General features: G+C 43.9%; 1 protein-coding gene across 3 annotated transcripts in view; it reads left to right on the top strand.

The window, feature by feature from the left end:
* Positions 1-2,813: 2,813 nt before the first annotated feature.
* Positions 2,814-19,630, top strand: part of MYOF (myoferlin) — a 151,313-nt gene continuing 134,496 nt past the window's right edge. For all 3 annotated transcript variants that reach the window (XM_027062643.2, XM_015061901.3, XM_015061900.3), the window contains exon 1: positions 2,814-3,078. In XM_027062643.2, the coding sequence (XP_026918444.2) occupies positions 2,991-3,078 (88 nt within the window). In that variant the 5' untranslated portion in view covers positions 2,814-2,990. The remainder of the gene's footprint in view (positions 3,079-19,630) is intronic.

Raw genomic sequence — 19,630 nt, 5'->3', positions numbered from 1 at the left:
TCTGCAAAACTGGAATTGGAATAAGGTATTATGAATCTTCATTTCTCTTCCACTAACCCCTCTTTTCTACCCCTTACTTTGCTCCTTACATCTAGAGTTTTTGCGAAGACTTCCTCTTTTCTATTTCTTTTCCTCTGGTGAAAGCAGTAAATGATAGACATGTGAGAGCTGGCATGTAGTCCCCACTATAGTTGGGGAGCTCCATCAGGTCAGAAATTCGGCTTATTCTCCACTGAAGCCCCAGCCCAAACCCCCCAGAAACATAGAAACAGACCCACACATCTACATATGACCTAGATTTGGGGAAAGGGCAAATTCTTCAATAAATTGTAATAAAGCATTTGAATATCCATATTTGAAAAGACGAAACGTGACCTCTAACATAGTCAATTACAAGTAGAATATAATCAACTACATAGTGGAATGCATGCACTCTTTGATACAATTCCACTCATAGGTTAGATCCTAAATATGCTCATGCACATTTGTAGCAGGAAACAGGCACAAGGATGTTCACAATAGCCCTGTTTGTAATAGCCTCAAACTCTGAATACTCCAATATCCATCAAAAGTAGAGTGGATTAATAAAATGTGGTATGCTCACACAGTGAAATGTTAGATAGCAAAGAGCAAACAAAGTAGTTACATGGATGAACCTCAAAATGTAATGTTGAAAAAAATAAGCCAAACACAATTCATACTATATGATTCCTTTTATACAAAGGTCATAATACAGCCAAGAATTCATTCTGTATGAATATATGTATGTGTGTATTGCATATATAGGTATAAATACACATGTATACAAAATTCATAATGTATAAAGCAATTCATATTATAATATAAAGGTCATAATCAAGCAAACTATTTTGGGGGTAAACACTATGAAGAACAGAAATTGTTACCATAAAAATCAACATAGTGGTTACCTCTGGGGGGAAGGGAAGAAGGTAGATGTGACATATGGGTTATAACAAGGGGCTGCTGGAGTGTTGGCAATGTTCTCTATCTTCCCCTGGATGCTCATTTGTTAAACTGTCACATTTATGTTCTATGAATTTTTTCAAAAATATATTTCACAGTGAAAAGGAGATATAAAAATGAGCCAAGCAAAATAAACACAATTTTGTTTATATTCCACCAAAATGTAGTCTATTTAGTCTGTGTGTCTAAATATATTGAGTCTAATATGGTCCCTTTCGTCAATAATGTATATAGCGTTGGCTTCATTGGTTGTTTGTATAAGCCATTGAGAAACTCACAGAGATAGAATTCCTATAGATAAACCATGTTCTTTCAATGCACTTGAAGCATTTGCTTACAAATGGTCTTGTTGGTTGTATGTTCAAAACCAGAAAGAAACCCTGTGTTTCTTCACCCTAATTTCTTAGCCTTTTCTTCTGAAACACAGTGATTTAAAGCCAATTTACTTTATGGGACATGCTATGAAATCATGTTCAAGCATGAACTTCTGGTTCCGTACGTGTGTGACTTAGTGCATGCTCCGTGCCAGGACCCCACACTAAGACCTTTATCTTATGATAACTTTACCTTAGGTTAGATCACCGCAGAAAAGAGGGGGTTAGAACCTTGTAAGGTGACATAACTCAAAGTGAAGCAGGGACCCATACTCAGGTCTGGCTGGCTACTAACCCCAGGCATCTTCTGGGATCGTAATCATCAGGTTACACCACCCAACACACCCTCAGGGGCACAAAGAGTTTTATTTGACCAAACTGTAGTCAGGCTCCTCTGAACCTTCCCATGGGCCTATCTGTGCACTTCCTTGTAAAAGTCACTGTAACCAGAACCCCCCACCTTCCGTATCTGATCACTCTTGACATCTGATGGGGTTTCTCATTCTCTCCCATCACCCAGCTGATATCTGGCCATCCTGACCTACCTTCAGCAAGAATCCTGTTAGGTCTGTTTAACCAGAACCCCCTTTCTGACATTTCTTCCTAGTAACTTTCCATCCTGGCCCCCCACCCTGACTATGAATTCCCACTTGCCCCTGATGTACTTCAAGTTGAGCCCAATCTCTCCCCTCCACTGCAAAATTCCATTGCAGTGGTCCCTATACCTATTGCAAAGGTCCCCTTCTCTTGAATAAAGCCATATCATGCTTTAACAAGTGTCACTGATTTTTTTTTTTCTTTAGCAGAGGAATGGAAGACACTGCTAGGGATTTGCTGAGAAAGAGGGGAGAGTCACTTCTCCGTTTCCATTGAAGACTATTAGCAGCTTTGGATGGACGAGGAAAACTTAAGTGCCCAGCTTTTTTTTTTTTTTTTAAAGAAATCCTAAGCCGAATCCTTTTGTAAAGCAGAAGATCAGCTTCTACTACACCAATTTTGCAAACCCTCCGGATTGGGTTTGCTTGGAACAAACTCAGTTATTCCTCTGCATTCCAATAGGGGGCATCCTTTAACTGATTTTTTTTTTTTCCAAACCTTCCTCTAAGTGATTACTGAGTGGGTGTGTTCAGCAGCATGAGAGAGAAAACAGCAAAAGTAAAATTCCAAAAAAAAAAAAAAAAAAGACTAAGCAAAGTTTTAAAACTCCACGAAGCGCAAAAAAGAATGAACGGGGTGGTGTGGAACACCAATTAATTCGGCTTTTGCCGAATTAAAAGTCAGCGGCGTCTTGGCGGTCTCCTGACCTGGCTGCATTTATTAGCGCCAAACCACTTCGGTTTCATTTGTTGCACATAATTATTTTTAGTTGAGGTTTCGCCCTTTTCACTTCCACATTTCCCAAATTCATAAGCGGGTGCCTGCAGCACTGCGGGGGCCCGGGAGTTTGGGTATCAGTTTACACATAGCCTTCAGTACACAATCCGTCAGAGATCCACCCAGTCGCCTCCCCCTACCCCACCCCTGCGCTCTGGACTGGAGAAATCTTACCTTCTCCCCCCGCGGCGCGCAGCCCCAGCGCACACTCCGCGTCAACTCGGCTGGCTGGCACTTGCCTTCTGCCCACGAAGAGCCATGCTTCGCGTGATTGTGGAGTCTGCCAGCAATATCCCTAAAACGAAATTTGGGAAACCGGATCCTATTGTTTCTGTTATTTTTAAGGGTAAGGAAGAGTTTTCTTCTTTTTCTCAGGTCCTGCTTTGGAAAGTTAGTTTCGTGGGTCACGGTCTTTAACAGGCTGCGTTTAGTCCACGGATACAGCAAAACCTCTCTGGCTTTAAGCTGGATTGCTACCTGTGCAGGTGAGCGGAGAGGACGGATTTCTGTGGAAGGCATTTCATTTTCTCCAGGGTTTTGCGACTTATTGAATGACCGGATGTTTTAATTCTAATAATGTGATTTCTGTAAGCCCTTGTAGGGAAATATGTACTTGTTAATCCCCAAGTTTTAAGTCTTAAAAAGGGCTGTGTTGGTTCAAAGTAAGTTTGAGCAGTCTTGTGTGCATTTTTATTGTCTGTTTTCAAGAAGTGGGTGACCGAGGAAAAAGTGCAGTTGAGTTGTTCTAGGTACTGTTACTGCCTAACACAGCCCATTTGCCGCTACTTTGTCACCGGCTTTTGGGAGGTGGAGCGAAGTTATTATTTTGGATTAGGTTGTCTTCATGTTGTTTTGTGCCATTTTGTCTTCGTCTCTCCAAACTTGGAGAATGTGGGTTCCATAGCTTTTAAGTTGCTCATAGAGGAAATAGCTCTGAACAAAGCAAGTCTGAAGTTTGGGCATCTACTTTGGTTCTGCTGAATAACCTTGAGCAAGTGACCTTCTTTCTCTGGATGTCAGTTCTCTTTTCTGTAAAACAGTGAGAAGGGTTTAGATTAGATCATCTTTAAAAGGCCTACTGTAATTCCAAAAGGTTATTTTTTTATGACGTTGAATTACAGTGGACGGGGACAGGAGTGGCTAGTGTGAGAGTTTGCTCCCGGGCATTGTAAGTGATTCCAGTTTGGGCCCTGGTGATGTGTCTAAATCTGAGTTTAGCAGCTTTATCATTTTCTGTTTATCCAAGGTCACTGGCAAGGTATCCAATTCACTTCTTGGCAGGAGGGATGAGAGACAGAGGGGAGAACAGAGAGAAGGGGAGGCTTGATGGGCACAGGGTTCCTGACCACGCCTCTGACCACACCTCAAACATTTCTTTCTTCCTCCAGGAACCAACTACTTCTCCCTTCCAGTTTCTGATTTATCTATGCCTCTCTCTTTTCATTTGTCTATTGTATCTATTTCTCTTCTCAAACCTTTCTCCATTAGAATGAGCAAGAAAATGAAATGAAACCCAAAGCGGTCAATGGTTGTTTAGTTTATAAAAAAAAAAAAAAAAGATTCAGAGGGCAAAAGTCCAATTCTTTTTTTATTTTTTATTTTCTTAATGTTTATTTATTTTTGAGAGAGAGAGAGAAAGAGACAAAGTGAGAGCAGGGGAGGGGCAGAGAGAGAGGGAGACACAGATCTGAAGCAGGCTCCAGGCTCTGAGCTGTCAGCACAGAGCCCGATGCGGGGCTCAAACTCACGAGCCATGAAATCATGACCTGAGCCAGAGTCAGATGTTCAACCGACTGAGCCATCCAGGTGCCCCAAAAGTTCAATTCTTAAAAGACAACCTGGTTTGAGAATCTGTTTAGTAAATATCATGTACTCATGTTACAACCATGTTCTCTTACATGTATTAGTTGATCTTAAGTCTTTTGTTTTTCTTTGAAGTAATTGCATAACAGGACGTAACATGAAAAGTTTGTACCTTCACCATTGACATGTAAAGACACATAAAAATATATTGGGTTCAACCTGGTGATGTCATTATTTGAGGCAAGTCATATAGATTATAGAGAAATTGGAGTTTAATACTGTATTGAAATCTGACTTGTATTTTGTCTGGAAAGTGTGTGCATTGGTCCAAACTTTTAAATGACTAAAAATATGCCTGAAACTATCAACATATGCACCCAGTTGAAAGTGGAAAAGTTCAGTTAAATTGGGCAAATGTAGTCTCTCCAATTATATTTATTAGATCATTTAACTTGAGTCTCTTTTCCAGTTTCCTTTGGTTGTGCAAATTAAGTGGGAAAGTCAGTCAATCGTTCATCTGACCAGCAACCTAGCAGCAGAAACTCTGATCTCAGAGTAGGAACACCCGGACTGTGGCTGATATTTCCAGAATGACCCAGATTTAACCACCCGGGCCTCACCTTTCTCAGCTGTGGAATGGTGGGAACTGATCTCCTGGAGGTTCCTTCTGGCTGTAAAATCCTATTATTTTATAGTTCCATGTATTGAATACCTGTGCTCAGCAAGATGTGGAAGGCAGAGACTTAGGTACTGGAGCATATATGGTAACAGATTGAGAACACTGGGATGGCAAGCCCTTCCCAGGTGTGCGTCCCATTTTTGAGCACTGTTAAGTGCTGACAGGACTAAGGATGCTTATTACAATGAGATGTCCTTCAGAGGGAACAGAGCCAGAGGCGCTTCACGATGTGGTGTGGAGGGGTAGAGTGTGGAGAGTGAGATGTAAAAGGCCTTACGAGAAGATCAGAGAAAGCCCCTGTGCTTACTCAAACGTGTAAAATTCTGACTATTGAGTACATCACATAGTAAGGTCAGGGCAAAAGGCAACTCTCCTCAAATTTCAAGATGGTAGGAAGAATGTCCAAGTGACGGGTGTTAGTGGCGATGACTGTATGGACGCTGAGGACCTGTGAGACTAGTTACACTCCAGCAGGGAATGTGGTGCACTGACAACCAACTGGTTTAGAGTTGACCTCAGTCCGTGGTGTTCACTCCTCTTCTGAGGTTGACTACCGAACTTCTTAGGACCTGGTATGAACCAGGAGGATTTGGAAGTTACTGGAATCCCCGTTGAGATGTCATTGATATTTTCCAGTTCAGGAGTAGATTATGAAAACCACAGAGGTTATTTGATTTTTCACATCCTTGGGGTGCACCAGCTTCTGTAAACTAGCTCTGAATCTTAAGGCCAGAGCACCTGCAAGCCAAAAGTGGCCATTCTCTCTTGAGTTCTATGCCAAGAGCCAGGCTATAAAGCTAAATATGGCTGAGATTAGATTAGATAGATGCTTGTGGCTTCTCTGAACTCCAAGACTTCGTGATTCTCCCAAACATAACAGGTTTGAAAAACTTTTTTTTAATGATGTTTAAAACATTTTAAAATAATGCAACGTAAAAACACAACAAACAATCCAGAAGGGATTGTACAACTCAAAAGTAAAAATTCTCGCCACGTTCTTCCTATTCTTTCTCTCCCTCCACTCTTACTATCTAGGAATAACTACTTAGAACAGTTTGATTTGAAATCTTCTTGACTTTCTGCTTTAGATATGTAACCTGTTCCAACATCTCCCTGTTAGCAGTGCTCTTACTGCAATGGATGTTCTTAACAGTGCACATCTTTGTGAATGTGTGCATTACTGAAGGACAAGATTCTCTTTTTGGTAGTTGTTGCCTTTTGGGTTATGGGTTTGGGTTGTATTTTTTTCTTTTATCTTTTTAAATATTTATTTATTTTTCAGGATGGGGGAGGGGCGGAGAGAGAGGGAAACAGAGAATCCCGAGCAGGCACCACGCTGTCAGCGCAGAGCCTGACACGGGACTCAAACCCACGAACTGTGAAATCATGACCTGAACAGAAATCAAGAGTCAGACACTTAACCAACTGAGTCATCCAGGCACCCCTTTCTTTTTGATTTTTACAGATGGTTTTGCAGATTATTGCCATGGATTTCCATTTTCCTTGTGTCTCATCTCTGGCTTTGGTGTCAAATCTCTCAGCATTAAATTGATGGAGAGGAAAGTTTCTTGCAGTCCTTTATATTGCTGTGCTTTTCCAATGTGGCCACATTGCATTCATATGAAACATCCAACTCTAGGGAGCATGATTGTTGCAACTGTAGCATTTTTCTCATTCCATCCTTGTGATATTGTCCATTCTGTCAGCTGGAATTTTTTCTTCTGGTCTTGTGTAGATCATTGCCTTGTGAAATGGCTCTGCTATTGTCCAAATGGTCACCACATAATTGTCCTATTATCACCTATTTTTCCAGGTACTTGTTGTTTCATTTGTACATGTTTTTGGAGTGAAACCTAGATATTTCTAGGAACTCCTTTCAAAGAGCTTATCGACTTTATAGCCTTTAGGAGACCACTTGACCCCTCTAAGAGTGCTTTTCTTTTCTCATTTGAAAAATAGAGTTTTAATGGCTTATTTGAAGGGGAGTAGATCTGCAGAGATCCCCCAAGGCTGTGATTTATGTAACAAAGAATTTTCTATTTTTAGCAAAAAGTATTTTACTATTTGAAAATTTACAGTTAAATATTCAAAAATAACCTTTTAAATAAGCAGAAAAGGAAAATGAAATTCCATTTAAGAAGGATGAAGCATGGTGGGAAAAAGATCCAATGGTTTTCATTCACTGTCATCCGTGAAGGCGCCTGATGAGCAACCCACAGGTGACTTGGTTTACCCAGATACACCATAGGACGAGTCAGGGCTCAACTGACAATCATGCTGTTCTGGTACCCCCATAGAACCACTGTCCTGCATTTACTAAACACTCGGGAAAGCAGAAGTGTTTAATTTACTGAGTCATTTCCCTCACTTCCGGGAGTACAGAACTTGGAGAGTCACCGCCTAAGGAAAGTGTCCCCACTCTAGTGAATGAAGCATGGGAACTCTCAAAGGTATTCTTCCTAAAGGCACATTTTACAGGGTCCCAGTCATTTATAAAGCCACGAATGCCTTTTAAAAATGAATTAATGTGGTTTGTTTTTCTTCTCCTCTTGCACAACGTATCTTACTTACATGTGTGCCCTCAAGGCATGCCCAAAGTTGCTGGTATTTGTCTGGTTTGGGTTTACTGGTGAGTTTCCCCATCCCCATGAGATTTGGCCCTGCTGAAAAGGAATGAGATTTTTATATCCTGTGCAACCTCTAGCACATCCCTGATGCTGAATATGCATTTTAAATGTTGACCATGGAAGCAAGAGCTGGCAGAAGATTTGAGACAGTTTAGTGCAATAAAGTCATTGATTCTTGGTCCTGAAAGGGACCTTCAGAAGCCTCCCCATCTCCCTTCTCTCAGGAAGAATTAAACTTAATATTCTCGTAGGTGCTTTGTGGATGAGGTTTGGCAAAGGGTCCCTTCACACATGTCTGAACACTGAGCATAATCAATTCCTAGTACTTGCTACCCAGAGGCAAACCGGTGTTGTAGTACTTTTTTATTCAACGTTTATTTATTTATTTTGAGGAGGGGTGGGGAATAGAGAGAGGCAGAGAGAATCCCAAGCAGGCTCCGCGCTATCAGCTCAAACTTATGAACCACGAGATCGTGACCTGAGCTGAAATCGAGAGTTAGACGCTTAACTGACTGAGCCACCCGGGCGCCCCGGTATTGTAGTGCTTTTTGCATTCTTGATTTTGCAAGGAAAATGTGAAGTTGTAAGCTTTTATGTTGCAAATTCATACGTGAACTGTGCAGTGGTGTATACCAGGTAATGCATGTACCACGACGTGTCAACGATCACCTATCCTCTGTATAATTTCTATTGAACAACTGTTCTGTTGAGTAGGAGTGTGCTGTCAGTGTTTCTGAGCACCCAGAAACAACTTCTTGGACATCTGGCACCTTAAGTTTTATCAGCTAACAGAATTAGGCATTAGATTGTAAAGCCTATCGGACATTAGGGTGCAAGGCCTCTGGGCTTTGGAGCCAAGGAGGCCTGAACGAGAATCCAGTCTCCCGCCCCTTACTTCCTGCGTGTTCAGGGGCAAATGAATTAAAATTTCCAGCTTCACTCTTCTTAATAACTGCCCCCCCCAACCCTGCAGGGTTGTTTGAGGATTAAATGAATATACATGTGATATTGCACATGGGAACCCCTAAATTTCCTTCCCCATTTGATAACATTTACTTTCATGGAGATCTACAAGCACCAGACAGCATGTGAGGAATAAGTCTAGAAAAATATACATAGCATGGTTAGGCCTCCTAAGCCTAGCAAATCAACTAGTTAGAACACAAGAACGAGATACAAACCAGAATAGACATAGAGAATTACGATGCTAGAGCAGATGGACGAGGAATAAGCTTTGCGGGGAAGTATCACTTGACTCAGTCTTAAAGGATGATGTAATTTGACAGAAATAATGAAAAGGAAGACATTCTAGGCTTTGGAAGAACACAGAAAGGCCAGGGAGCATGGGCCTGTGTGGTGAGGTTGCCAGAGGGTAATCCGGTGTGGTTAGGGATTGCACTTTGCTTATAAACTAGTGGTGAGACACTAGGCAGCCCTGTGAGATTAGTTCTAGTCAAGGTGACTGAACAGGTTTACTGGTTGAGGCAAATGCTTTGCAGGGCAGAGGGAGCTCATCCCAGGGTTAGAACGAGAAGGAAAGGACTGACATGCAAGATACTAAGAAAGCAATCGGACTGAATTAAATTAATAAGAAAACTGCCCTGGGCAGGCTAATTCTTCACACTCCTCTCTGAAACAGAACATCAGCCTGTTTTTCCTCCCAGCCAGGGTGTTCACCCTGTAGGCGAGGGTGGGGCTGGGGGTGGGGGTGGGGGGGTGTGGAGTGGCTCTGCAGAAGGCCAGCATGAGAATGTTAGCTACCTGAGACCGGTGGGAAGGTAGCCACTAAGAGAAGAAAAACATAGAAATAAAAAGTGGCAGGAAAGACAAATTTTGCTGTTTTCCCAAAGGCCAACAGGGTGCATTTCTTCAACCAAGCTGAGCTGAGGTCTCATTCACATAAAGTCCTTCTCCCCCTAGCCAGGTGTCCTGCCTGAAGGGTGAGGTGTCATGGCCAGCAACTGTTTAATTTCAAGGAACACATGCCCACAAGGTTGTTCAAGTAAAGCGTGGTTTAGTCTTTCTGTTTTTTCCCCAAAGCTAGAGAGAAATCTCACGGAATCTAAATTACGGGCCTCACAGGAGCCAGAATGGTATTAGGCAGGGTGGCATTCGCTGTCTCTCCCCAAGGGACTATCAGGCCTCATGCCTCTGTTCCTTCCTGCACAGGGCGTCCATTTTCTCTCTGCACATTGGCTGCCTTCATGGAGTCTCTTACTCCTGCTTCCCTGCAATTGGCAGCATGCATGGGGCTTTGGGTTACCATGGAGGTGACTTGGTCCTGACTCTACATCTCTTATGGCCTCAGTGTCTCTTGGTGGGGATCTTTAAGAGAAAGATACCAATTGGCTCTGTTTTCATCAGGTGTTCACTCCTGGTCCAATCAGCTGTGCCAAGGGATACATACACACACAAGGTGGGTATCCCAGATGTCTCTACTACACAAGATGAGCTTTGATGGCCTAGACCATGAACTGTCTGGCCCACCTCCCTCCAGCTTAGGCATTTGACCTGCTTTGCCATCTTTGGTTACTATCTGACCAACCCCACCACATCCCCTAAAAGAGCCTCCTTCTTTCCGTAATCAACACAATTCAGGTAAAGTGATGAGCTTTGGACTGGGCAGACCAAGTTTCACTCTTGGATGTGTCATTAGGAGCTAAATATTTTGTATTTTGTTTGTTTTGAGAGAGAGTTCAAGCAGGAGAGGGAGAAAGGAAGAGAGAGAGAGAGGGAGTGAGAGAGAATATCCCAAGCAGTCTCCACACTCAGGGTGGAGCTGGTCATGGGGCTCAATCCCATGACACTGAGATCATGACCTGAGCTGAGATCAAGAGTCGAGAGCTTAACCAACTGAGCCACTCAGGCACCCCAGAAGCTAAATATTTTTGAACAACTATATTTCTGAGCCTTTATTTCTTCATGTATAAAATGAGGAGAACGATATGTACCTCACAAGGATATTGTAAGAATCAACAATGATAAAACATCTAAAGCAGTATCATAGGGTCTGGCATATAATACCAGACCGTCCTTGACCTATGAGGGTGTTACACTCCATTAAACCCATCCTAAGTTGAAAATATCGTAAGTTGAAAATGCATAGGGATGCCTGGGTGGCTCAGTCAGTTAAGCATCCTACTCTTGATTTCAGCTCAGGTCATGATCTCATAGTTTGTGAGATCTCCCTTTCTCTCTGCCTCTCTCTCTCTCTCTCTCTCAAAATAAAAAAATAAACACTAAAAAAAAAGAAAATGCACTTAATACACCTCATGTGCAGAACATAATAGCTTAGCAGAGCCTACCTTGAACATACCCAGAACACCTACATTAGCCTTCATCATCTGGACAAAATCATCCCACACAAAGCCTATTTTATAATACAGAGTTGAATATCTCATGTAATCATTGAATACTGTACTGAAAGTGAAAAACAGAATGGCTGTATGGGTGCAGAACGGTTGTAAGTGTATCAGTTGTTTCCCTGTGTGATTGTGCAGGTGACTGGCAGCTGTGGCTCGCTGTCCCTGCCCAGCACCACGATAGTATCACACTGCATAGGGCTGGGCCTGGACAAATCCAAATCCAAATTCAAAGTACATTTCTACTGAATGCATATCGCTTCTGCACCTTCATAAAGTTGGAAAATTGAGTTGTACCATTGCAAGTTAGGAGACATCGGTCGCTGTACGGCACTCACTTCCTCCCCCTTTATATGCCCCACTCTTTACCCCACTGCTGGGGGGGGACAATACAAAACGCTGGGGGACACTTGAGGGGTGGCCCAAACTTAGAGGAATGAATGGGCTGCCCGGTAGCTAGGATGCACAAGCAGTTTGAAGGCAGAGCCAGTGTTAGATTCATCTGTGGGAGCACGTTGTAACTTCTTGACCAGGCCCACTATACGTTCTTTGTTGGTGGTGGTGTTTGAATTGTGGTTCAGTGTATACAGCATAAATGTTACCATTTTGACCATTTTAAGTGTGCGTCGAATAGCATTAAGTACATTCGTGTTGTTGTACGGTCATCACCGTCCTCTGTCCCTAGAACTTTTTCATCTTCCCAAACTGAAACTCTGTAGTATTCATTAAGTAATAATTCCTCATTCCCCCCTCCCCGACCCCCAGCCCCTAGCATCTATCATTCTATTTTCTGTCTCTGTGAATTTGACTGTCTAGGTACCACATCTGAGTGAAATCATTCAATTTTTGTGACTGGCTTATTTCACTTGGCATAATGTCCTCAGGGTTCATCCATGTTGTAGAAGGTGTCAGAATTTTTGTCTTTCGTAAGGCTGTACGTATATGCCACATTTTGTTTATCCATTCATCCATCGATGAGCACTTGGGTTGCTTCACTTTTTGGCTATGGTGAGTAGTGTGGCTCTGAATGGTACTGTTTTTGAGTTCCTGCTCTTAATTCTTTTGGGTATATACCCCGAAATGGAATTGTTGAATCATGTGGTAATTCTATGTTTAATGTTTTGAGCCACTACCACACTGTTTTCCTTACTGACTGCATGATTTTAAGAACATTCCCACCAGCAGTGTGCAAGGTTCCAATTTTTCCATATCCTCGCCAGCACTTATTTTCTGGTTTGTCTTGTTCTGTTTTGTTTTTGTTTTCGTAATAGTCATCCTAATGGATGTGAACATACTAGATTCTTAGCAACTCTCGGTTGACTTGGATTTTCAACCCGCACTTACTTCAGTAACTCCGAAAAAGGGTCTCTGCCTTATTCTGTATTCTGTAGCCTCGGTGGCCAGCATCAAGGCAGCCCTCTTGTGAAGGGACGTCTGCCTGGCAGGGGCCCAGCATCCGCCTGAGAGAGGCTGATGGCCTGTTAGCCAGTGGAGCCCTGACCCTGTGATGTCTGTGGCTGAGGTCGTGCCAAGAGCTATAGCAGGGCTGAAGGCAAATGGAAAATAGCTTTGGTCTCCTGCAGTTCCAGGACTTCTGGTTGGTCGGGGCTCCCCAGCCCAGGGTTGGAACCAGCGGTCACTCATCTGTGCTTCCCAGCAGCACATCCTGACAGGTCCCTCTGTATTTATTTCTCATAACATCCTATGCTCCTTCATGGCACCTATCAGAACATACAGTTGTACATTTGCTGGCTTATTTGATTTGTCTGCCTCCTCCATCGGGCAGTAACATTCTTGAAGGGCAGGGACTATGTCTGTTTCCCCAGCACCTAGGTTAGTGCTTGGCAGACGGTAAATGATCAAGAAGGAGTTACTGAATGAGTGCCTCTGGCTTCTCCCCTCGTTCACTCAGGTCATGTCACCAGACCAAAGTGGGTCCCCTCCTTGGGGAGTTATAGACAAAGACTGTACATGTGGAGTTGCCTCTCAACATCATCTTTGTTTGTACAAATAAGGAGATCACGGGAATAATTCCATAGCCATGGCAGACTCCTTTTATTAGGGCTTGGGATGAATACTCAGGGGGAGGGGATTTTAACATTATAGTGAAACTGAGGTAACTGTCGGGCACTTTCTGGCTCATCCATGTAGGCATCCTCCTCAACTGTTTCTTTTCCTGTTTCAGCATTTTGTTAGTTAGCTTCTAAAAGATGAAATCGACAGTGAGGCAGAAGCTTTTAGGAATGTGCTGAGTTCAGAAAGTCAGTCCTGAGTTCAGGGGGTCAATGGTGAATTCAGGGGTCAAAGGGTCTTATCGGTGACAGGGTCTCACAGACCAGATGGGACCAAAGGCGACTAGATCCCTCTGCCCACAAAGTACAAAACTGATCTTGGGCTCTTAAGGCTTCAGAGTTTCCACAGGCTGCACCTCAAAGGAAGCTGGAAGGCAGAGGAACTGCAGCCTACCTCTGACTTTGATATTGGGCTTTGGTCTTATTAATGGCAAGAAACTTCTCTGAACCTCAGTCTTCCCGGCTGTGAAGTGGGTATAAGACCTACCTCTGAAGGTTGTCAAAGTCAAACAAGATATATTTAAAGTACTTGGACTAGGTGCATCTGGGTTAAGCATCTGATTCTCAGTTTCGGCTCAGGTCGTGATCTCACAGGTTGTGAGTTCAAGCCCTGCATTGGGCTCTGCACTAACAGCATGAAGCCTGCTTGGGATCTGTCTCCCTCTCTCTGCCCCTCCCCCACTGCTCTCTCTCTCTTTCTCTCTCAAAATAAATAAACATTTAAAAAAATAAAAAAGTACTTGGACTAAAAGTATATGGTTACTGGGGTGCATGACTGGCTTTAGTGGGAAGAACATACAACTCTTTTTTTTTTTTCATGCAACTCTTGATCTCTGGGTTTTGAGTTCGAGCCCCACATTGGGTGTAGAGATTACTAAAAATAAATAAATAAACTTAAACTTTATGCTGGTCTCACCTCTTGAAGTTTGGCTCTTTTTGCATGTGGAAAAGTAAATTAGTGGTGTAGGTTAGGGACTAAGGAAGTGTGAAGCTTGCGAATCAAATGAGGAGAGCTGATGTAGGACCTTTATGTTCTCCTCTTACAAGGTGAAGCTACTAATCTAGGAAAGAGGTCTAGGTTGGGCTCATTATTTTGTCAAAACAATGAGTCAGTTTGGTGAAAATAAAATAGAGCTGTACTCATTGTATCTACTTCCTTCGGCAGTCACTTATTTGTGTGCTCGATTACTGAGAGCAGAACTGTCTGCTGAAACGTTCTGGGACAGTGGAGATGTTCGAGGTCTGCCCTGTGTGTTATGGTAGCCACGAACCACATGCGGCTGCCGATCACTGAAACGTGGCCAATGTGACTTGAGGAATTGGATGTTTAAGAATACTTAATTTTCATTAATCTAGATGGACACAGCCACGTGTGGTTATTGCACAGCACAGATAGCAGAAGACAGTCACAGCCGTGAGGGGCTTGGGACTTCCTGTCACTCACTGCTGCCCACCGTCTCTGGACCTCAATTGTCCCATCTACAAAATGGACAGGATAGCAGTCCCCACCTCAGAGGGTGGCTGTGAGGGTTAGCATGATGAAAGGAAAGCACTTATATAGAAAGTGCTATAAGTGTTCCTTGCTACTTAGGTCTTCCGGAGATTCTGGCATGGTGGGAGAGATAGCCTGAGTACCAACCACCTGCTACACCACCACCACCATTTATTAAATTCTTATACTAGGCCCACACCTGTGTGTATTATCTTATTTAATCCTCATGGCATTTTTAGGAACTAAGTCTTATTATCATCTTTGTTTTACACGTGGGGAAACTGAGGCAGAGGTCGGTCAGGATTCAACTCAGGACTGTCTGATTCCAGAGTCTCCAATGTGTATTCCCTGAGGTCAACATGGGTAAAGAGGTAACACACACCCTGTGCCTTAAACAACCAAGTCAAATTATGAATGCTTCCTTTCCACTCTGAATGGATTGCGTTGTTCAGTGTGGGGAGATCGTTTCAGACCCAGCCTGAAAGAGGAAGAACATGTACCAAGAACACAAAAACTTTTAAAGAAGAATAAAAGTAAAACCCAGCCCTCTTGGGGTGAGTTTCCACAGGGTAATGAAAGCCTTTATGACTTTGTGACTCAGAAGCTCAGAGCTGAAATAGCTTAGCAGTGAATCAGTTCCTCTGATAGTCAAGTTGGAGCCATTTTATTAGTGGAGACTAAAACTCTAGCATATTCCAAGTAAGTATTAAAAACCTAATATCTGAGGGGCACCTGGGTGGCTCAGTTGGTTAAACTTCTGACTTCAGCTCAGGTCACAATCTCATAGTTTGTGGGTTTGAGCCCCGCATCAGGCTCTGTGCTGACAGCTCGGAGCCTGGAGCCTACTTCGGATTCTGTGTCTCCCTGTCTCTCTGCCCCTTCCCTGCTCATGCCCTGTCTGTCTGTCTGTCTCTCTCTCAAAATAAATAAACATTAAACATTTTTTTTAATCTAATATTTGAGTGGAAGGGGAGTCTCCACTTAACCTCACCTCAGTTCTTTGGTTTATTACCTTTTACATTCCAGTGGCACAACTTATAAATTTTTTTAAAAATCCTTTTCTTTATCTCTCTCTCATTATCAAAAAATAAAAAAGGCTCTTTTTGCTGACCTCTCCTCATTGTCGGAAATGACTGCCTTGGACAGTCCCTATTTCCCTCCCTTCTCTCTTTTGCTGTTGTGTCTCCTTACTGCTTCTGCCAAACATAAATTCGTTCAACAAGTGTTGACCAAGAGTGTACTCTGTTGGGCGCTCAGCACTGCAGGTGGGATCGGGAACTAGCCAGACTTGCCCCTGCCCGCACAGCTCCTAGTGCAGCTGTGAATCCAGCCAGAAGTCAGTGAATTCAGAGTTCAGTGGGTTTAAACTCCCAGAAAGTTAAAAAAAAAAAATGTTTTTCATTATTTGCAGATTCTATTGATGATGAGAGCTACTAAGTCCAGCAAGGGCTTCATATATATTTATTCTTACCGAATAAATGAACTCCCTCTTTTTATGGTTGAAGTCCCACTTTTTAGGGGTTTGGGGAGGGCACGCGGCCTTGGTCAGGGTCCTGGAGCAGGTTCCATGCACATGCCCAATGTTGAGACTGTAACACCCCATGTGAGAGGCTGGGTCTTGGCCAAGGGTCCGGCCCCCCCTGAGGTAATGCGCAGAGAGGCTCAGGGTTCAGACCCCTCTGCTTGGCATCCAGGCGCTCTCGCCTTCCCATTGTATTTCCTTGGCTAGAGTCAGCCCTGGGGCAGGTAGCCAGAGCAGTGCCAGGGCCTGGGACATTGGTGCCTTGGGGCCTCACACTTCTGATCTCAGAGACCTTGTCTGGGGCTCCTCTGGTTTGTCCCAGTGTGCTGGACACATTATGGTGGCATCCCCTGTATGCCATAGCTTGAGGAAGGGCCTCCTCCCGGGGCCCTGAGACTGAGTTCTATGCTCTCTCCCACTGCTGTGTGCGTGTCTGGCTTTCTTTGTGCTTCATCTCTCTGGGCTAAGTCTACTTCCATCCCCATCCCAGACAGTCCCAATTCCCAGCTCTACCTTGTACCTGTGGTGACTGATCAGCCTAGCTTGCTAAAGAGCCCAGATGTCAAAGCCAGCCCCAGTTTAGGAAGGAGCACTAGAGACAGTGGATTAAACCACTGGCGATGGCAAAAATCCCATTGAAAGAGGTTATTTACTATGGGACACTGAGATCTGAGCTTCAGCAAAGCACAGCTAGAAGCTTGTTGCTTAGAAGGGATGGAATTGAATTATTAAGATTTTGACTCTGCTTTCTGCTTACTTTCAGAATTCTTTTCTGTGACTTTCGTTTTCTCTTGATCTTGGAATCAAGGAAAGCAGAGGAACATGATCCTCTTTATATTGTTTGATGGTGGTAGTTTGTGATTCTGATTCTGATCCAACACAAAGGAATGTCTCCTGTGTCCTAGACAGCCTCAGGCTTTCTCATCTGATTTTCAGTACAGCCGTGCCAGGGACTTCTTCATCCTCTTCTACAGGGTACCCAGGCATTGAGAAGCCCTTCTGAAACTCTAGGAACTTTCCACCTCAAGCTGGATTTGAAGTGAATTTGCCCAGTACCAGCCTTCATTCATTCTCTAGCAAATTGTCTCAGAAACATACCAGTACCAGCCTTCATTCATTCTCTAGCAAATTGTCTCAGAAACATACCAGGCAAAGGAAGGAGAGGTTAAAAAGCTAGGAGCCAGGATACCAGCATTCAAATTCTGGCTTTGTTTCTTAGTAGCAGGTGACCCTGAACAAGCTACTTAATTTTATTATGCCTGAAAATAAATATAATAGTAACAAGTAACATATACCAAGCCTTTAGAAGAGTGCCTGGTATACTATGAGCCCTATGGATGGGAGTTATTATTCCTGGGCATCTGGTACCAATACTTATTAATAACAAAATGTAGATACAGAGATCTGGAGAGCCGGCTCAAAGTCACACTGCTGGTAAGTGGTGAAAATATACAGCAGGTCACTTGACATCCTCAGCCCTCAGTGAAGGTTAAGAGCACAGGTCTGGAAATGAGGCAGGCTTGGGGCTGCAGCTCAGTTCTGCCACCCACTAGCCGTGTGGTCTCCGGCAAGTCGCTTAACATCACTGAACCTCAGTTTCCTCATCTGTAAAATGGCAATACTGATACCTCTGTTGTAAGAATTAGACGTGAATGTGTTCAAAGTGCCGGGCATGGAGTGGATGTTCACATGCAAAATAAACAGACAAGCCCAAGAGGCACACAGTTCGGTCCTCTACCGAGGCAGCTAATCCAGGTGCCTGGCCGACCTGGTATCTCTCCACCTGCAGTCCTGGCAGATGGCAGAGCTGGAACACAACCACCCCCAGGGGCAGCTTTTTTTTTTTTTTTTAATTTACATCCAAATTAGTTAGCCTGTAATGCAACAATGATTTCAGGAGTAGATTCCTTAATGCCCCTTACCCATTTAGCCCATCCCCCCTCCCACAACCCCTCCAGTAATCCTCAGTTTGATCTCCATATCTATGAGTCTCTTCTGTTTTGTCCCCCTCCCTTATGTTCATCTGTTTTGTCTCTTAAAGTCCTCATATAAATGAAGTCATATGGTATTTGTCTTTCTCTGACTGACTAATTTCACTTAGCATAATACTGTCCAGTTCCATCCATGTAGTTGCAAACGGCAAGATTTCACTCTTTTTGATTGCCGAGTAATACTCCATTGTATATGTATACCACGTCTTCTTTATCCATTCATCCATCAATGGACATCTGGGCTCTTTCCATACTTTGGCTATTGTTGATAGTGCTGCTATAAACATGGGGGTGCATGTGTGCCTTCGAAACAGCACACCTATATCCTTTGGATAAGTACCTAGTAGGGCAATTGCTGGGTCTCAGGGTAGTTCTATTTTTAGTTTTTTGAGGAACCTCCATACTGTTTTCCAGAGTGGCTGCACCAGCTTGCCTTCCCACCCCAGGGGCCGCTTTTAGGAAGAAGATCCTGTAGGGGGTTGTCCAGATCGATTGGGCTTCACCGCAGTTCCCTTGGAGGATTTGGTTTTGATTCAAGAGCTCAAATGCCTGTCAGGACATCTCCGAGAGGCCAGTGGGGGCACAGGCTATGGAAAGCAGAGTGGTAATCCCGCCTGCATTTTTGTTTGGGCCTTTCTGTTTATCAGCAATATCAGTGACTATGTCAGAAATGTACCAAACAGCTTTGCTTTTTATCATAGTTGCCGTTTGGCCAAAATAAATGCCTTTCCCCAGAACTCGTTTGACAACATAGCCTGGAGCAGTAGGGCAGCCAGGGTGGAGACGCAAAAAGTCAGAGATCCACATTTAGCCAGGTAGACCTGGATGGGCCACATGTCTCTGTGCTCCCCCCAGGTCCCTCTACGTCCTGAGGGTGGGAGGAATCTCCTGCTGGCCCTTCCCAGAGCCTTCTCTGACCTCTCTGCTTACGGTGGAAATTCTCCCAGATGCTCATGGCTGCCAGACTGACTGCCAGGGAGGAGCGGTCGCTGCCCGTCTGGCAGCTGTCCCAGGCGGGCCTCGGAGGTCTGGAACCGAGCCACGTGACAGAACTGCTACACCAAGCCTGGGCCTAGCATCACTGGGCGCTTCCTCTGGTCACTGGGCCCTGCCCTCCAGGGCGGGCTCCACAGCCTGGGAGTGCCCCTGGGGCATGCAAGGGGTGCTGCCCAGGTGCCGTAATACAAAATAAAAGCTCCTGGTTCAATGCTTCCTGTATGCTGGGCCCTGTGCTGAGCACTCTGTATTCGTTTTCTCACTTAATCATTAAAGCAACCCTAGTAATAATACATGAGCTTACGAAGTCAAATGCACTCAAATCATGGAACGATTACGCTGAGAGGAATACCA

The sequence above is a fragment of the Acinonyx jubatus genome, chromosome D2 (assembly GCF_027475565.1).
Source record: "Acinonyx jubatus isolate Ajub_Pintada_27869175 chromosome D2, VMU_Ajub_asm_v1.0, whole genome shotgun sequence".
Taxonomy (NCBI): Eukaryota; Metazoa; Chordata; class Mammalia; order Carnivora; family Felidae; genus Acinonyx; species Acinonyx jubatus.
This window is presented reverse-complemented; position numbering and strand designations above follow the sequence as displayed.